This window comes from Jaculus jaculus, chromosome 11 (genome assembly GCF_020740685.1).
Source record: "Jaculus jaculus isolate mJacJac1 chromosome 11, mJacJac1.mat.Y.cur, whole genome shotgun sequence".
NCBI lineage: Eukaryota > Metazoa > Chordata > Mammalia > Rodentia > Dipodidae > Jaculus > Jaculus jaculus.
This window is the reverse complement of record NC_059112.1, coordinates 40,027,674-40,047,541: the sequence shown is the minus strand read 5'-3', so window position 1 is coordinate 40,047,541 and position 19,868 is coordinate 40,027,674. Positions and strand designations below refer to the sequence as shown.

The 19,868-nt window shown below is 46.9% G+C and overlaps 1 protein-coding gene across 1 annotated transcript in view; it reads right to left on the bottom strand.

Annotated features, from left to right (window-relative positions):
* Ccdc149 (coiled-coil domain containing 149) overlaps window positions 1-15,345 on the bottom strand; it is a 98,389-nt gene extending 83,044 nt beyond the window's left edge. Inside the window, exon 1 of the mRNA XM_045161253.1 lies at window positions 15,298-15,345. Coding sequence (XP_045017188.1) covers window positions 15,298-15,345 — 48 coding nt within the window. The remainder of the gene's footprint in view (window positions 1-15,297) is intronic.
* Between the last annotated feature and the right edge of the window lie 4,523 nt (window positions 15,346-19,868).

The following is a 19,868-nucleotide window of genomic DNA, read 5'->3' as shown; positions in this document are numbered from 1 at the left end:
CTCTTTCTCCTCCTGCTTCATGGATATCAGCAGCACAGGTTTCTGTCCTTACCATGTGGCAGGGTAGAAAGACTAAAGCAGCTCAAGTCAGTCCTTGGACCAGCTCCAAGCCATGCCCACAGCAGGCGTGGCTCTGGCCACTCACTCACATGAGTTCATTTGGCCTTCAGGGTAAAGCCCTGCACAACACACACACACACACACACACACACACACACACACACACATCAAGTCATAGCCTCCAAGGTAGATGCAGAAGTGTCTTTGTGATTTGGGGCACATTTCCTTAAAGGGAGTGACATTCTCTCCTTCATGTCTTCCTCTGTCCTGCAACATACGGACCCATCAAGTGGACAACTCATGAGCCACCATGTAGGCCCTGAACTGAGCTTGAAAGAGAGAGGCAGTACAACCTTCCTTAATCCACTGCTGTTTCTGCTATCACTATCTGGCACCTCAAATTGTAATGTAAGATGTGTGATTGAATGCTTGATAATACTCCATCACCAATGACAGCTGACATTGGCTCTCACAAAAATGTGTGAGCACTGAGCTGGAGAGATGGCTTAGCGGTTAAGTGCTTGCCTGTGAAGTCTAAGGACCCCGGTTTGAGGTTCAATTCCCTAGAACCCACATTAGCCAGATGCACAAGGGGGCGCACGCGTCTGGAGTTCGTCGGCAGTGGCTGGAAGCCCTGGCGCACCATTCTGTGTGTCTGTGTGTGTGTGTCTGTCTGTCTCTTTCTCTGTTGCTCTCAAATAAATAAAAACATATCTTAAGTGTGTGAGCACTGTTGTGGGGTATTAGGAAGGTTTAAATGCAAGAATATTCCCCATCTGGTACCACAATTCAAAACCATACTTCCTGAAAATGAGAACTTCAACAGAATAGGTTGCCTAATTCACTCATTTATTTCTTTAAAAAATATATTTACTTATTTATTTGTGAGCAGAGAGAGAGAAGAGACAAACAGACAGAAAATGAGCATGCCACGACCTCCAGCCACTGCAAGCAAACTCCAGATGAACGCATCATTTTGTGTATCTGGTTTAACACGGGTACTAAACAGTTGAACCTGGGTCACTGGGCTTTGCAGGCAAGTACTTTGACTGCTGAGCCATCTCTCCGGCCCTCATTTATTTTTATTAATGCATTTATTCATGTATCACTGAGATTCTGGCAAAGTGGTATAGACAGGCTTCAGAATCAGAAAGCCTGGTGTTCAAATCCCAGCTCTTGCATTTCAGGCATATTTATTCCTCTGTGTTCACTCATCTTTCAGCCATCCTGACAACAGCCGCATGCAGAGAGCTCCTGCCGCCCCCTCCCATGGTTACCAGGAGAAACAAATGGAAGCACAAAGGGGAAGCGTACACCACAGTGAACTTCTCTCCTTTTGAAAGCTTCCTAGCAGAAGCTGTGCAATGGGATGAGCAAGCACCCCGAGCTCATTCCCCTGCCACCACTGTCACGTGAGCTACGATACTAGGCTGCCAGATGCCTTTCAAATGCAGTCATAGACAGGTATCAGGATGATCAGAAGGACAAGGATCACTGAGTGATCCTTGAAAGGCCTGAACCAACCCCTAAAAATGCCACGCAGGGAAATTTCAACTTCCTGAGCTTGCAGCCTGTCCCAGAGCCCTTCAGGTCAGACACTAGGGTTCTCAGACAGTAAGTAAGTAAGCAATGCAGTAAGTATTCCTAAGACATGGGCTTAAAGTCCCACAAAGATATGGTTTATTGGTGTCATGGAGTGATAAGCTATGCTACGATGAGGAGGACGATGTTGATGACAATAATGGTGATGGGTTAGTGACAGAAATGCCTTGTTGTCACTGAGTAGGAAAAAGAAAAAATGGGGGGAGAGCATGTGGTAACAGGAAGCAGAATAACAGTGAATTCTGAGGGGGAGGGGCATGTTGACTCAGAAGGCCATACAGAGCCTACAGGATCTGGGAATACTCAAGATTTTGATGTAAGTGTGGCCACATAGATGCCTGCATGCGTCAAAAGGCACTTACTACAGTACATCCATTGCCGGCATGATGGCCTTGGTACAAATGCGGAAATAAAATAGCATAAATAAATACACAACAAACTCATGATTAGAAATGATAGCATGGGAAAATAAGCGATCACACACTTAACATGTTAATCGCAGTCAGCTCTGGATAGTGAAATTATAGAATTTTTTCCTCTTTAAATGCACCTATGTTTTCTAAATTTGGAGCATGCAGTGAGTTTATACAACTCAATATTAAAACCTACCATTGACGAAGGTATTCATCATGTCTACATAATACCTTCCACACTCACTTTTCTTCCCAAACCTTCCCTCATTTACACAAATGCAGGCCATCATGGATAAGGACTCTTCAGCTACATGAAGCAATTCTGCTGATAGGGAAAGGGCAGAGGGGGAAGGAGGACATGAACCCTGGATGTTATCAGCTTTCCTTCCTCTAGCTGACAACAGAAGAGAAGGTGTTTTGTTGGCCCCTTTGGGATGCAGTCACATCTACAAGCTTCTTACCACAGTGTTGCTCAATTTCCAGCCTATGTGGAGTCTAAGCAGGAATCTCCAGGTGGGCCCCAAAAGTCTTCCTTCAAGCTCAGGTTCTTGGAATCAGGTATAAGTTAGCCAATAGCCTACGAGAGGAAAGACGTCTTCCCGCACACATGGGCTTTGGTCTGGACATGAGTGTCCAGTGAGCACAGACCCAAGGCACCTGGTACAAACTGTGGGCTTTGTGGTGAAAATATATGACTTAAAGTTAACATGCAGCTCTCCACCCTCCATTTCTTGCTGAGTCATACAAACAAGGGCTCTGAATTTCTGAGCATTTCAAAAGCACTCAAAATTCCCATTTCTTCCTCTGTAAAATGAAGTCAACACCTCCTGTCCAGTCTATCAGTCAAGGTGGTATGGAGGGACTGGAGAAAGGTGATGGTGATGGTGATGGTTTATATTGATTTTCGACTTCACATGATCTAGAATCACCTAGCAAATGAACCTCTGGCATGCCTACGAGGAATTTACTTGGTTATCTGAGGTTAAGGAACCCACCTTAACTATGGGTGTGACCATTCCATGGGGTTAGCATCCTGGATTGGATAAGGAGAAAGAGAGCTGAGAGCTAGTGTTCATCATTCTCTCATTCCCAACTGCAGGTTGAGTGTGGCCACCCAGTGGCTTGCTCCCACCACTATGTCTTTCCCTCCTGATGGACTGTGCTTCTGGAACTATAAGCCAAAATCAACCTTTTCCTTCCTTAAGTTGCTTCTGATCAGGTATTTTGTCACAGCAGTGAGACAGTAACTGATACAGTGACAAGTTTCTTTACCCCAGCTTTGACAGAGAGCCTGAGACATTGCAAACTTCTCAGAGAATCAGTTAAAGGAAGACAGCAGGAATGATTTTATTAGTATTTCTCATGAGAAATGACCACAGCGATGAGGAAAATTGTATGACTTTATAGCTGAAGAGTCAACTGTAGGTGGCAAATGATCTTTGGAATAAGCTTAAATTTCAGTGAAGAGCAGAGGAAGAGCCTGGAGTGTTCCAACATACTGTAGCACAGGTCACGTCCCATTATAGAAACAGCTCTTTATAACCAAATGATTTCCCACCCACAGCCTCTCCCTGGCTTTTTCAAACATTATATCTGATATGATAAAATTCCAGTGAAAGAAGGGAAGGAGAGAGCAATTGAGTTATAGTGAAGTCATAAATCCTGCAGAGCTTATTAAAAGGTGATTTGACTTACTACCTTTAAAAGATCACAATCTTTATTTTGGAAGTTGGAAGCTCTGAGGGATAAAAATAGATAGAAGGGACTGTGCGGAAAGAAACAGATGAGAATGTTGTTCTGACCAAAATAAATAAATAAATAAATGTCCTTGTTTTAATTTAGTAGTTTTTCAATTCAAGTGTTAAGGGAGAAACTTCAAATTGTCATCTCTTCGATTTGTTCACTCATACAGGACATTGTGCTGGGCCCTGTGGGGAGATTCAAAAGATGAATCAGCCTTGTCTCCCCTGGAGCAAGTCCAGGCTGGAGGCAAGGAAAGAACATAAGCAATCACAGCCTGAGGTGGCCACAGGCCCATGTGATCAAAGAGAGGTGGTGAAATGGATGTCATGGTCAACAACTTCAGCTCAAGGCAGTGTGACTGAGGCTTGGGAGAGAAGGAAAAGTTAGTGAACAAGAATTCTAAGCCAGGGACTGGAGAGATGGCTCAGTGGTTGATGAGCTTGCCTGCAAAGTCTAACAACCAGTGTTCGATTCCCTGGTACCAACATAAAGCCAGGTGCACAAAGTGGTGCTTGCATCTGGAGTTAGTTTTCAGCAGCTAGAGGCCCTGGCATGCCCATTCTCTCTCTGAGCTTGTAAATAAACAAACAAATAAATACATACACACACACACACACACACACACACACACACACACACTTTTATTTATGTATTATAAGCAAAGAGAGAATGAGACAGAGAGAGTGAGAATAGGCACACCAGGGCCTCTGGCTGCTACAAACTCCAGATACATGTACCATTTTGTGTACAGGGACTTTTCAGACAAATGCCTTAACCACTGAGAAATATCTCTCCATCCCCAAAATAATTAAAAAAAAAAAAAAGAATTCTAAACTGGGTGTAGTGGCACATGCCTTTAACCCCAGTACTTGGCAAGTGGAGGTAGGAAGACTGCTGTGAGTTCAAGGCTAGCCTGGGACTACAGCGTGACAGCCAGGTCAGCCTGAACTAGAGTGAAACCCTGCCTCAAAAACAAACAAAAGAACTCTGTGCAGGAGGCACAGTGTGAGCAAAGGCCAGGTGCACGTACACATGGTCTTCAAGAAGAACTGGAAACAGTCTGTTTTGCTAGGAGCGTGAGCTATGTGCAAAGAGAAATGCAAGAAAAATCTGGAATGCTTGGTTTGAATCAAAGTAAGAGAGACACCTTCAGTGGCAGGTGCTAGGGAGGGTTTTCAGCAAGGAAGACTGACGTTCAGAAGTCTGCTTTCAGGCACTTGATCTGGCATCATGACTGCCATGTGGAAAGAGATTCAGGAGGCAGGAAGCCTGGTCAGTTCCTACAATACCACCTCCTGAAGGGAGGGAACTGCCAACACTTTGTGAGAAAGCGTTTCGCTTTCTCTTTTCCTCAGCCCTGACACTGATGTGAAAACAGGCTGATTCAAATCCTCTATGAAGAAAACAAGAGTGGTCAGCAGACGCTCTGGAGACAGGAGGGGGCTCAAAATGGGGAAGGGCAGAATCATTTGCCCATGAGAGGAGATGATGTCGGGGACACCGAGACGAGCACAAAGCTGCAAGGTGACTATGGAATCTCAGACGAGGCCACAGAACTGGAAGTTGCCCAGCTGGATTGAGAAGCCACAGCCCACTGCAAGGACTGGTGAAGCTGGGGCTGCGGGGAAGGGGCGAAAGGTCACAGGCTGACCCCAGCACACTCACCAAGCTGGAGCCAATTATAAACCAAATTGGAACTGGCGAGACAAAGGGAGTCCCATCCCCGCCACCTCCTATATTGCCCCGGCAGCAGGTCTGCAGACGGCGGAGCAAGCAGGCATGTCAGTCTACACCCCATCACGATGAATTTTCAATGGCATCAGGCTGACAGCAGCAGCTGACGCATCAGCTCCCTTGGCAGAGGTGTTTCAGAAGGCCCTGGGGAAGATTTTCCCACAGCCTGAGAGATAAGCCCTCTGTAAATGGCCAGGGCTTTAAGAGACAATTTTATATATCATCTCATTTTGTCTTAACTGAGAGATGCCAAGATACATCCTTCCAAGGCATACCTCTGGTGACTTACTTCCTCCAGTCAGGTCCCACCTTCTAGTTTTCATCACCTGTCAGTATCAAATTCTGCATCTACCAGTGGATCCATCTGTGGGTGAGATCAGAGCCTTCACGACCTGATTTTCTCTCAGTGATTAGATCCACCAGCTGGGACAAAACCTTGCACACAGGAGCTCTTGGCAGGGACTTCATATCCAAACCATAGCAGTCTGTGTTCCCTGGGAGCCGTGTACCGCTACCTCTGCTGCCATTTTGCCCGAGAACCAGGAAGGGCACACTCTCCACTCAGCCAAGCTCCCGCCATGAGGTGCCCAAATCCCTGTCATGTAGCTATTTCCTCCAAATGAAAACTCCTTCCTAGAGAAAGAAGGCTCCTAAAACTCAGGGAGCTCAGGAAACACAAGGCTCAGAAGTCCAGAGAGTTACAAGACTTGAGAGACACCTCCCCAAGGTCAAAGGACCGTAGACTCTGCTGGAGCTGTCTGCATGCCGGGCAGGGGACTCTAGGAATGCAGTTATCAAGAACTGTCACCTATGCTTGGGTGGTCTTTCTGATGACCCCATGCTCTTGTAAGGAACACTGCAAAAGTTATGGGTTCACCATGGTGGACTTGGGTAGAATCACTCCTGTGGCCTGTGGTCAGTGCCCTGAGCCCCCTGCCTGGAACAAATAGACATTTTTTCACATAGTCCCAGAATAAAAGCCACACAGTGTCCCATTTGGTTTCACTGATGGAAAAGCAAGTAGTAAGAGATGCCATTCACTCTGGTCATTTCATTCGAGCACTAGCCACAGCCCTCATCTTCAGCCAACGTATTTTATTCAATGTGAAACTCACTAAGTTAATTTTTAACACAATAAGAGTAGAAATTGTCAAATTTAGAAGCACATATGTGAATTTTCCCACACAGAGAGAACATGAATACCATTAGTTAAAAATAGCAGTTGTACTCACTTCCCCCCAACATGCTAATTTTAATAAACTTACTCTGAAATTAGCCTGCCACTATGAAGATAGCTGCTCATCAAAAACGTCCTGTGAACACTGAGCTCTCCTCGCAAGAATTCATATACTCTCAGCCAGCTGGGAACAATGCAGAGTTGAAGACAGAATGTCCTGTCACCCAGTCTCCGGGACCACCACTCTCCAGCCACCCCCAGGGCCACCTTGGACGCATCCTACTCTATCCTTTCCATCTCGCTATGACACAGCTGGCGTCTTCCTTTGAAATGTCCCCACAGCACCCCCACCCCGCTTTCTCTATCTGTATCTCCGTAGCTTTTTCATTCTTTCAAACTCTGACACTGTGAACTAAAGTTCCCCAAAAGCAGTTGCATCTACTTCAAGCAAGGCTGCCTGTCTTATTAGAACTTCTATGATTGTGGAGATAGGATGCCACAGAGTCGCAGCCGCCTGACTTTGTGCTATCTTTACTTAGTCCCTTTAACAGCCATGTATTGCCTACGTCTCTGTCTGGCCTGACACCCTGTGACTATCAGGTTTTTACATTCCTTTATGGAATGTACTAACAGACTATGAGCTTCCACCAAACATACGGCAAAGAATGCCATCCTTACTTTGTTATGACCCACCTACCTGATGTTTCCGCCAATATTTGAAGAGCACCTTGGCTTATGACTTTCTTTTGTTCTATAACTATGAAAATTTCAAGAAATTGTTGACACATTGGAACGTGGTATTTAAGGTAACATGAATGTGTGCAGGACAGTAGATGATTGGAAGCCCAACCTAACCTGTCTCTCCCAGTCTCCTGGCAAAGTCACCATAATGTTTGCACATCTGCATCTCCCAGCACCATGCCCTGCACGCAAGAGAAGCTCTGTGGCTACTGAGTTGGATGGAAACAAACCTACCCCCAGTACTTTCCTCGACCTGACTATAGGTGAAAAAGCACTCGCTGTCTCTCTGGTCCAGCTACACGAGGTCACACCCTGCTGTCTGGCCTGGGAAGCCATTTGCTACATGATCTCCCTTGGCTATCCAACCAGAATTTCTGCTGTTCTTAAACTCAGTAGTTTCTACCCTTGTCTGGACTCTTGCCTCCCAGGGCTCATGCGACCACTGGGCATGATCTTCTTTTCCCTCTTGGTCAAGGGAAAGGAGCTCAGTTCATGTTCCACTTCCTCTAAGCAGTCTTCTCACTGCTCAAAGCCTTGACAACATACTGTGGTACACAGTAACTTCATGAAATAAAACTATCTGCTGTCAGGAATTAATGCTTTGAAATGTTAACTGATAGCCCATCTTCCCACCTCACCTCTACATCCTATAGCCACTGCCCTATGTCTCCACATGTATTCCTCTCTAGTTTTTATGTCTTTGTGTGTGTGCATATGAGCAGGTGTATGAGTACACCCACGTGCCACAGTGCACATGTGAAGGTCAGAAGACAACCTACGGGTGTCGGTCCTCTCCTTCCACCTTGTTTGAGACAGTCTCCCCCTATTTACCACTGCTGGTTGCCAACAAGCTTCCAGGTACTTTCCTGTCTCTGCCTACCACCTCGCCTGGGACGTGCTAGGGTTACAGAAACTAGTGCTAATATATACAAGTTTACATCAGTTCAGGGATCCACTCTGGTCACCACCCTTATGCAGCAAGTGCTTTTCCCCAAGCAGCCATCTCCCCAGCCCTTCTTGTCCCTTTTTAAGAAGCCAGACATTTTTGCTGTTGTTTTGCCCTGATGTCCTGAAGAAAGGAGAGCCCAGCAGAACACAGTAATAAAATGACTGCCCTTTCCAGGTTGGAAGCCTTGTCCTCTTGAAAGCATCTACCCTTTGTGACCCCCACCACCAAGAAAAAGAAAAGGAAATGTAGCCTAGGTTAAGGGTAAGGCAGAACCAGAGTACAAAGGAAGGCGTGTGTATTAGCCTCCAAGAAGGAACACTGAGCCCAGCCCTGTCAGCCTGGGAAGGAGAAGTAAGGACTGCGGAGGGAACCAGGCATGGCTGGGTCAGATGCAAATCTGGGAAGTGAAGAACTGAAAGGATACAGGGTAAGGCTTTCAGGGCAATGGCTATCTTGACTATCAATTGTCTCTTTTTTGTGTGAGAATGAGTGTGTGTGTGTATACCATTCACCTTCTGTCTGACACGGTCTTTCACTAGCCCAGAGATCACCAGTTAGGCTAGACAGGCTAGCCAGCATGCTCCAGGGAGCCACCTCTCTCTTCCTCTCCAGTGCTAGAATTACAGGTGCATACCACCACACCCAGCACTTATGAAGAAGCTGGGCATTGAACCCAGGTCCCCATGCTTGTGAGGCAAGCACTTTACTGACTGAACGATCTCCTCAGCTCACCTTACTTTTTTTTTCTCCCTTTGGTTTTTTGAGGTAGGGTCTCACTCTAGTCCAGGCTGACCTGGAATTCACTATGTAGTCTCAGGGTGGCCTCGAACTCACAGTGATCCTCCTACCTCTGCCTCCCGAGTGCTGGGATTAAAGGCGTGCACCACCACACCCAGCTTCACCTCACTTTTTTTTTTTTAAAGCATTTTATTTATTTATTTGAGAGCGACAGACACAGAGAGAAAGACAGATAGAGGGAGAGAGAGAGAATGGGCGCACCAGGGCTTCCAGCCTCTGCAAACGAACTCCAGACGCGTGCACCCCCTTGTGCATCTGGCTAACGTGGGACCTGGGGAACCAAGCCTCGAACCGGGGTCCTTAGGCTTCACAGGCAAGCGCTTAACCGCTAAGCCATCTCTCCAGCCCTTCACCTCACTTTTAACAATAAATAGGCTTATTGGAATATTTACTTAGGGAAAAACTCGCCATTTTTAGGTGTAAAGTTCTCCAAATTATAATGAGCTCAGAGTAGGGTAACCAACGCCATAATGAAGACACGGACTATGTGTACTGCTCAGGACAGTTCTCTCACGTTCCTCTGGAGCCATTTCCCTCACCCCACCCAAGAGCTCAGCAGTCACTGATGTGGTGGGGTTTGTTTGTTTGTTTGTTTGTTTGTTTGTTTATTTGTTTCTGTCCCTTTAGTTTTGACTGACTTTGCAAGAATTTCTGTACACCTTGATCTCGGTGATGGCTGAGTGCATGTTCAAGTCCCAACTCATCAACTGTAGACACTGAACAAGAGCGGGGGACTGTGTATCAGCCAAACCTTAATGAAGATGTGTTTGGAAGACATGACAGCATTAATACATCTATGCAGAACAGCTACTCATCACAACTGTGAAAGCAGTCTGGGCCCTGCCCTCTGTAGCCTGTATCCCTCAAAATACAGTCACCTGGTCACATGCTGTTTGAAGGAGAGAAAGGATTGAGCTCTTCCTGTAAGGGAAGAAAAGCATAAGGCTGGAAGTTTCTCAATAGGTACATCGGAGACTCTGACGTCTCAGTTAACACACCTTTAAGGTTCATCCACGTTCGAGCATGGCACTGCTATTTGTCAACCTTAGTAACACCGAGCAGATGCCGCTGCAGAGCGGTGCCAGCTTATCCACTCACCACGGGCAGGCACCGGGACGGTTTGGTTTTCAGTAGTTATGAGTCCACTGCAGTGAGGTTTCCAGGGATTCGTGTGGATGCAATCTTCGCTTACCACGGGGTTATCTGGGATCAAGACTGCTGGGTTTTGTTTTATTTTTCAGTGCTGGGGACAGAATGCAGGTTCTTGCACATGCTAGGCAAGTCATATGCACTGAGCTACATCCAAGCGGCTGATTGTTCTATTAAATATATGTTTGCATTTATAAAAATCCCAGTCCAACTGTTTTCAAAAGTGACCACCATGTTCCACTTCCTCCATCAGTGGAGACTTCCATTGGTGCTCCTCCCGAGCACTTCTTCACTGGTTTGCTTGCTGGTTTCTGATCTAAGAGCTGTGTAGATTTCTTCTTCCCTGTGGCTCCAGCTTCCATTGCCCAGTGACTGCTCCGTGCTGAACTGTGAAGGCGCAGACTTGCCTTCTATACCCCCTCTTCACTGTAGCGTCCACTTGACATGCCCATCGGAAAAATTAGATTGCTCACTGTCTGATGACTGAGTCTAAGAGTTCTTTATGGGCTGGAGAGATAGCTTAGTGGTTAAGGCACTTGCCTGAGAAGCCTAAGAACCCATGTTCAACTCTCCAGATCCCATGTAAGCCAGATGCAGAAAGATGAGGCAATTACAAGGTTGTATATGCCCACTAAGTGGTGCAAGCATCTAGAGTTTGATGGCAGTGACTAAGGCCCTGCGTGCCAATTCTCTCTCTCTCTAATTCTTTTTTTTAATTAAAGAGTTCTGGGCTGGAGAGATGGCTTAGCAGTTAAGTGTTTGCCTGTGAAGCCTAAGGACCCTGGTTCAAGGTTCGATTCCTCAGGCCCCACATTAGCCAGATGCACAAGGGAACACACGTGTCTGGAGTTTGTTTGCAGTGGCTGGAGGCCCTGGCATGCCCATTCTCTCTCTTTCTAGCTCTCTCTCTATCTCTATCTGCCTCTTTCTCTCTCTGTCTGTCACTCTCAAATAAATAAACAAAAATGAAAAATTAAAGAGTTCTTTCCTTATACAAATTGGATAGACTGTATGCATGCTGTATCGGCACACACCTTCTCCGAAGCCATGGCTTATCCTTTCTTTACCTTTTTGTTTTGTTTGTTTCTTGAGGCAGGGTCTCACTCTAGCTCAGAATGATGTGGAATTCACTCTATAGTCTCAGGCTGGCCTTGAACTCACAGCAATCCTCCCATGTGCTGGGATTAAAGGCATGCACCACCACGCCCAGGTCTTTCTTTTCCATTTTTAAGGGAGCCTTTCATAAACATGTAACTTCTAATTTTGATAAAAATTAGTTTATCCATTTCTTTCTTGATGAATTTTCCTTCCATACTACATACCCATCTCACTTTTTAGTAGAATCTTCCCAAATACAAGCTTGGAATATATAGCTCATGATTACATAGAAGCTAGGAGTGGCTATGTAACCATGCTCAGACCAATGGGATATGACCAGAAGTGATGCAGAGAGATAACCGTCTATCTTCATTGGAGAAAAGCTCCTATTCTGCATCCTTCTGTGTGTGTGTGTGTGTGTGTGTGTGTGTGTGTGTGTCTTCACTTCCCCAAGGGCTGGGATACAAAGGTGGCAGCAACACTCACCACAGGCATGTCTGTGGGGCTGTTTCCAGAGTTTAACTGAGGTTGGAAGACCCACCATGAATGGGGACAGTATCTGTGGTGGTTCAAATCAGATGTCTCCCATAAACTCATGTGTTCTGAATGCTTTGTTCCAAGCTGGTAGAAATTTGGAAGGTGGAGCCTTGTTGGAGGAGGTGTGATTCTGGGGAGGAAGGCTTAGGGGTGTTATAGTCAACTCCCCCTTGACAGAACTTGGCTCAGTCTCCTGCTGCTAGTTTCTACCTGCTGTGGCGGAGGTGACATCCAGCCTCTGCTCATACCATGCTTTTCCCTGTCATCATGAAGCTTCCCCTTGAGACTATAAGCTAAAATAAAAACTTTCCTCTCATTAGTTGCTTTTGATTGGGTACTTTATCCCAGCAAGAGAGGGTAACTGCCACAGAAAATACCAGAGGAGTGAGGTTATTGCTACTAGAAACGTGACTACATGGCTTTGGACCTTTTGGAACTGATTTGTAGGGGGAAATATGGAAGGATTTTGAAACTTTAAAACTAAGAGATGCTTTGCAGTGCTATAAGTACATCATTATGGAGTCTTGTGAGAGTTGAAAGGCCTAAATACAGAAGGAACTGTGAGGTTTGGTTCATAAGAGGAAGAAAGAGCTTTGTCTGGACTGGATTAGAGGCAGTTTGTGTGAGAAGCTAGCTGTGTTCTTCCCATGTCCTGAGAACTTGAGCAGGGTTAAGTTTTAGAAGACATGGACTGGTGTGAGCAGCAGGATATGGCAGAAAAAGAAATGAAAGCTTCAATCTGGAAACAACAGTACCTGTTCAGCTACAGTTGTTTGAGAGATTACCACCATTGAGATTGGGCCAGCTGTTCTGCATTGGAACAGCAGGAAGAATGCTGACTCTTGAAAGTAGAGGGCCTGAATGATGAAGGAGTTTTCTTGTTCTTCAAGTCAGTTTGATTCCCCTCTGGATTAACACATTTGGTAGTCCACTATGTACTATAGGAGTATAACAAATGCAGGAAAGGAAGGGTTATTGGATGTGCAAGATAGTTTATGTTTTGGCAATGGCCACTGAGACAGGGCTACTGGAGTCCCTGCATGGAGGTCCTATGATAGAGCCATGAGAATGAAGCATGGGTTGTAGAGAGCCCAGGAATTTTGAGATGCCAGGACTATAGAACAGCTGCCAAGATAAGCTACTGGCTTGGTACACTTTTCCCTGGTCTGTGGGCTACCCAGCTGGAGAGGTGGAATTGCAATCCCAGATGGACACAAAACTTCAGGATTTGTTGTTTACCATGTTTGTTTTAGATCTTGTATTTTGGCTCAGTCTTTCCTTGCAATGCCACCTTTTGCAGCATGAATGTTTACTCTGTGTCATTACGTGTTTTGGGTTTTACAGCTCATAGTTAAGAGATCTTGGACTATGGACATGTTTGAGCAGTGTTGGCATTGATAAAAACTATGAACTTTTAAAGTTGAACTGAATGCATTAAATTTTACATCACGGATGATCATGAATTTATGGGGGTCATGGGCAGAATGTGGTAGTTTGAATCATATATCCCCCATAAAGTCATGTGTTCTGAATGCTTGGACCCAAGCTGGTGGCAATCTGGGAGGGGGAACCTTGGGGGTGTTAGAGCCAGCTCCCTCTTGCCAGAACTTGGCCCACTCTTTCTGCTGGCAGAGGTGATGTCCAGCCTCTGCTCATGCCATGCTTTCCCCTGACATCATGAAGCTTCCCCTGCAGACTGTAAGCTAAAATAAAAACTGTCCTCCCATCTGCTGCTTTGGTCAGATGCTTTGTCCCAGCCTTGAGAGAGCAACTCCAGAAGCATCTTTCCATAGGCAGAGGACATGTTGAATAAAAAGACATAAGAAAGCTGACTAATGGCATTCAACTCTCTCTGCTTCCAGACTACACATGCAATGTGATCGGCTGCCTCACCTCAACCCCTGCTGCCACGCCTAACCTACCATGACGGAATGACTCCTGAAGCCATGAGCTGAAATAAACCCTCCCTTCCTTAAGTTGCTTTTGCCGGGTGTTTTGTCACAGCAATGGGAAAAATAACTAATAGAGAATCCCCAGAGCAGCGAAGAGCAACCCATCAACCTGTTCTTCATTTGCCCAAAGTGGCAATGGCTGGTGGGGATGGGTGGGCAAAAGCACCAGAGGGGAACATAACTTTGACCTAGAGCCACTGGACTGAAATAAGGGGAATGTGGCTAAATGAAAACAGTTACTTGCTGAGCACTCCCTGTAGTCCCTGCCCATGATTAGTCCGTCAGGTAGCTTACACACATCCAGGCCTCAATCAGGTCACTGCATCCTGAGCAACTTCCTCTAGGATAAGCCATTACAACTATAAAGATCCTACTTCCAAATAAAGTCTTGTTCACAGGTATGGAGGAGGTAGAATGGGAACATATATTTGTTGGGGAGAAGGACCTAGTTGAATCTACATCAGACATCAATTTCCTCTGACTTTAACCCACTGGCTTGGGTCCTCAAGCAACAGGATGAGTCAAGACTTACCCCCCAACTATCTTAATATTTTCAGAGTCTGTCAACGACCAAAACCTAAAGCTCCGGGCTGAACACTACACTGGTTCAGTCTCTACCGACCAAAAGAGAGAGAGAGAGGCTTGACTTGGGGCTGAGGCCCAGGGCTCACGTCATTTGCGTACACCATAATACACTATAATACTAAAGCAAACGAACAGCCTCTCCCGGGCTAACAAAGTCAGGTGGACTGATGAGGAAGTAGCCTAGGGAGTCTGGGAGCGCACACGTGGTCATTTCTGAGAAATTCGCTTGGCAGGGCCATTCCCCATATGGAATCCCTGTGCACCTGTCACACTCCTTTGAGAAATGTCCCCACCACCTTACACACCCAGCAGGAACAGGAAAACAGGAGTTGAGGGAACTGAGTCAGTGAATCAGTGGACTCTCACCCAGACCACCACTCTGCTGGTAAACTCCACCTGGCCCAGGTGGTACCCCAGGACCCGGGACTGTCGCCCTTCCCCTCCCCCAAGGCGACGCCGCTGCGGCTCCCTACCAGCGTCATCCAATCGCTTGCCTCCAAAACAGTGGCGACCATGCAAGCAGGTGGGGCGTGGGTCCCTCCCTCCCGGATCCCAGGCTGCCGGGTCTGCTAGGCCGAGCCCGGAGGCTAAGCACCACCGCCCCCCGCCACGCAGCGGGACACACGATGGCGCCCCGCAGACCCGAAAGGAGGCAGGTTGCCCCCGGGGGCGTCCGGCCCGGCCCGGCCTCGCGGGGACGCACGGGCCCGGCCGCAGCTCCCCGGAGGCCCGCTCGCCCGGCCGCAGCCCCGGCCTCACCTCGCTCACCAGCCCCTGCCAGTCGCTCTCGGTCCGGTCGCCGTCCATGGCCTTCTCCTCTGGCTCCGGGCCGCGTCGCGGGCGCCCTCCTCCCGCCGCTGCGGCCGGCTCGTGTCGCCGCACCGCCCCGCGGGCCCCGCGCCTCGGAGCCGCCGCGCCGCCGCCTCCACGTCAGCCTCCGCGGGAGGAACGGGAGGAGGAGCCGCGGCCAGGCCGCAGCCCCAGGCCCGCAGCCCACCGCGTCGCCCCCGGGACTCCAGGCCCGCGGCCTCGTCCTCGTCGGGGCCAGGGCCGGCCTCTGAGCCGGCACACGACCCCTCGCCCTCCTCCCTGCAGTTCCCCGGGGGGGCCAGGAAGGAGGCTGCCTGGCGGGCAGGTGGGTGTACCCGCTCCAAGAACCCTATCCTTGCATCCAGCCATCCCCGGAGTGGTCAGGTCTCCACCACTACAGTGGGAGCTGACCAGGGCCTGGCTTCCACCCCACACCCGTTGCGCCCAGGAGAAGGTTTGATACTATCCCTACACGTAGTAGATGCTCTACACATAGCTCTTGAATGAGCCTCGTGTTACTGTACACTAACGCTTCTGTTTTCAAAGTTTTTACGAGTATATATTTATGAGAGAGAAAGAGGCAAGATAGATAGAATAGATGGATGGATGGATGGATGGATGGATGGATGGATGGATGGATGGATGGATAGGTAGGTAGACAGACAGACACACAGACAGACAGACAGACAGATAGATAGATAATACATAGATTGACTAATTGATTTATGGGATGAGAATGGGTACACCAGACCCTCTAGCCTCTGCAAACACACTGTAAACACACGAGCCACCTAGTGCATCTGGCTTCACCTGGGTACTGAGGAATCGAACCTCCTTGCTTAGGCTTTACAGGCAAGCGCCTTAATGGCTTAGCCATCTCTCCAGGCCTCTTGAATTGTTATTGACAATTTTGTTTTTGTTTATTTTTAGTTACTTATTTGAGAGCAACAGGCAGAGAAAGAGGCAGAAAGACACAGAGCGCACCAGGGCTTCCAGCCACTGCAAACGAACTCCAGATTCATCTTCTCCCTTGTGCATCTGGCTAACGTGGGTCCTGGGGAATCAAGCCTCGAACCAGGGTCCTTAGGCTTCATAGGCAAGCACTTAACCACTAATCCATCTCTCCAGCCCTCTTGAATTGTTATTGACAATTTTTATACATGCACATAATGTATTTTGATCATAATCCTATTACCTTCTCTTGTTCCCCCACCCACCTTCCACTGACCTCTAATTCCTTCTTAGTCCCTCTTCTATTTTGATGTCTTTTTTTCCATGTGTATATAGGTGTATGCCTCTGCCTGCGTTTGGATGGAAGATTATTTACCATAGCGCTTGCAACTGACTAGTGACTACATCACTACAGAAAATGTCTTCAGTTTCCCCAACAACCACCCACTGCCAAAAACTCCTCAAAAAGGAATGGGGGAAGCTGGGCATGGTGGCACATGCCTTTAATCCCAGCACTCGGGAGGCAGAGGTAGGAGGATCGCCGTGAGTTCGAGGCCACCCTGGGACTTCATAGTGAATTCCAGGTCAGCCTGGACTAGAGTGAGACCCTACCTCGAAAAACCAAAAAAAAAAAAAAAAAAGGAATGGGGGAGAGGAGTCTCATGCCACCACCCATGACAGAATTTTGATGGGCCCAGTATTGTGCAGGTCTTGCATCGCTGTGAGGTTATGAACAACGGCCATGTTCCGTCTGGGAAGCAGTGCTCCACAGTTCTTTTACCCATTTTCTGGCTCTTTTGTTCTTTCCTCCCCTCTTCCACATTGTTCCCTAAGCCTTGGAAGGGGTGACAGAGACATCTCATTTAGCACTGGGCACTCCACCCATCACTTATTCTCAGCATTCTTACAAGTTTTTAGTCTCCCCACTAGTAATGACTGACGATTGCAAAAAAAGACCCTTCTGTAACCCAAGGTGAGACCAGCACTATTCCATGGGCATAAATATAAATATTCAGAGGACATTTTGATGTGCAGAGCATATCCATTACTGTACACTAACACAGGTTTTTAAATTTTTGTTTATTAGAGAGAGAATGGGTGCACCAGGGCCTCTAGCCACTGGAAATGAACTCCAGACCCATGCATCACCTTGTACATTTGGCTTACATGAGTTCCGGGGCATCAAACCTGGGCCCTTAGACTTCACAGGCAAGTGCCTTAACTGCTGATCCATCTCTCCAGCCCACTAACACTGCTTTTAAGATGCTGTTTGCTTATTTTTAAAAACATCTATCAGAAAGCAAATGCAAACATTAAAATAAGGCATTATTAGCCGGGCATGGTGGCACATGCCTTTAAACCCAGCACTTGGGAGACAGAGGTAGGAGGATCGCCATGAGTTTGAGGCTACCCTGAGACTATATAGTGAGTTCAGGTCAGTCTGGGATAGAGTGAGACCCTACCTCAAAAGACCAAAAAATAAAAATAAAAATAAAATAAAATAAGGCATTATTAAATTCTGAATACAGCCAAAATTTCTGAGTGTAGTACATGTCATGAGTCAGGTGCTAAAGACACTGCCACCAAACTGAGACTTTCCTAAGAATTACAAAGGGAAAGTGAACCTCACATGAGTGGTATGTAATCCCCTCCCCCCATGGACGGTCAATAGCAAGCTCTTAGTACTGGCAGAAGCACTCCCTGTGTGGATAAGCAGAGAACATCACAAGTGGTGAACCCATTTTACAACTGTACACTCATCTCTTAGAAGTTTTAGCCCCTGTTGATCTTGGGTCAATCCTGTGAGATGGATGCTATAAGGCTCAACAAAGGCCTTTGTCCCAGGCATACTATAAACCTAAAAATGAAATACCATATCCAGGAGTGGGAAATACTAAACTCTGTTCTTGGACTTTTTGTTGGCATAGTACTATAGAAGATGGTGGCCCTTCTTGTTCCATTATTTATGAGATCAACCACATGAGTTGCTCTGGCTTTCAAATGTATTATAATAATAATCAGTTTATGAAGCATTTGTGTAGTGAGGCTCAGTCTTGCATACTGCTCCTGGGAACCTGTGATCGTTACTTTGGCAACAAGTCTAGAATGGCTTGCAGGATATCATGGGACTCCCAGTAATAGCCAACTGTTATTGCATAAGTGAGCACTATGCTACATGCCTAAGTGAGGCCATTCCCTCCAGCGGAGCATAGGTGCACAGGTGAGCCCATTTGAATTAGCTGAAGAGCTGTCCAGCTGAGCCTTTCCCAGGCCCTTGTAGTGAACACACGGTAGTTGAAGTCACTGTGTTTTGGGGTGGTTTGCTGGCTATGCACAGATAGCTGGTGTCTATGATAGTGGCACCTTTAGTGAGGAGTCTGGATGGAATGACCTTTCCCTGGCAGAGCTTAAAGTCATAATAGTGCCTGGCATTGCAACCTGTTGGGATCTTGTCTACAGAAGCTTCTCCAGTAGATTGACAGGCTGGTTGCTATGACAAGGAGCCAGCCTACTAGCCCACACTTGGTTTTATGTCTGTACTCATCCTGGGGATGGTCAAGAGGTCAAAAACATCTACAGCTCGTGATTCCTGTCCTGGAGGTTTGCAAACCAATACTCTACAGAACAACAGAAGAAAGAAGCTGTGCTAGAACACAGTTTAATCTGTCCCTTCTAGGTCACCTCACTCATACTTTTCTCAATCTAAGGATGTAGAAAGAAGGTCATCCCTGAGAGGAACATCTAGGGTTAATTCACTCAATGCCAAACCCTCACTCCTAGCAGCCTGTCTCCTTACCTAAAAAGCAAGGTACTGTCTGCCAATATATTGCCCTCTGGCAAACCATCTGCTTCCATTCTGACCTGTCGATGAAATAGACTGTAGGGGGATGGGTAGAACTGGGCCATCTGCCTTGCTCTCTGCTGGCCTTCAGGTGGGAAGGACTCTTCTGGTTCCCTGGTTGGTCTGAGCCTTTCAGCTCTGTTGGTTTGTGGAGCCATCGCTGATATTTTAAGCATCAGGACAGACAATCAATGAGCTGTTGAGAGCCAAGAAGAAACCATGGACCTTTAAGATGACTCCCCGTGACTTCATTTCCTTACTTGCTTGTTTTCTCTGAAATAAGTCAGACAGCTATTAACATATTTAAAAATAAAATTGAGGAGAAAATCGCAGTGTGGTCTGCTTTCTATGTCCACCTCCTCCCCAGCATGTGGTGAAACCTTCTACAAAGTTGAAGCACCATCCTGAGCTGCCCAGGTTTTCCTGACAGGGTTCTTGCCCCAAGTGCCAGCTCTGGCCTGTCAGCTGGGAAGCTGTGATGAAGTCACAAACCGAGGCAGTGTAGCTACAGGCAATTCTTTTTTATCTCTTCTCACTTATGTAGCCTGACATTGAGTAATAATAATAATTAAAGCTAGTTTAAGTTTTTAGGCACCTATACCAGAAGGCCTCTAGACCTCATCAACACAACCTGGCTGGTACAAACAAAGCTAGTTATATTGTGGTTAACTATTTTAAAAACATAATAAAACTGCTCACCAATTGTCCTTACCTCTTTCAAAAGCAG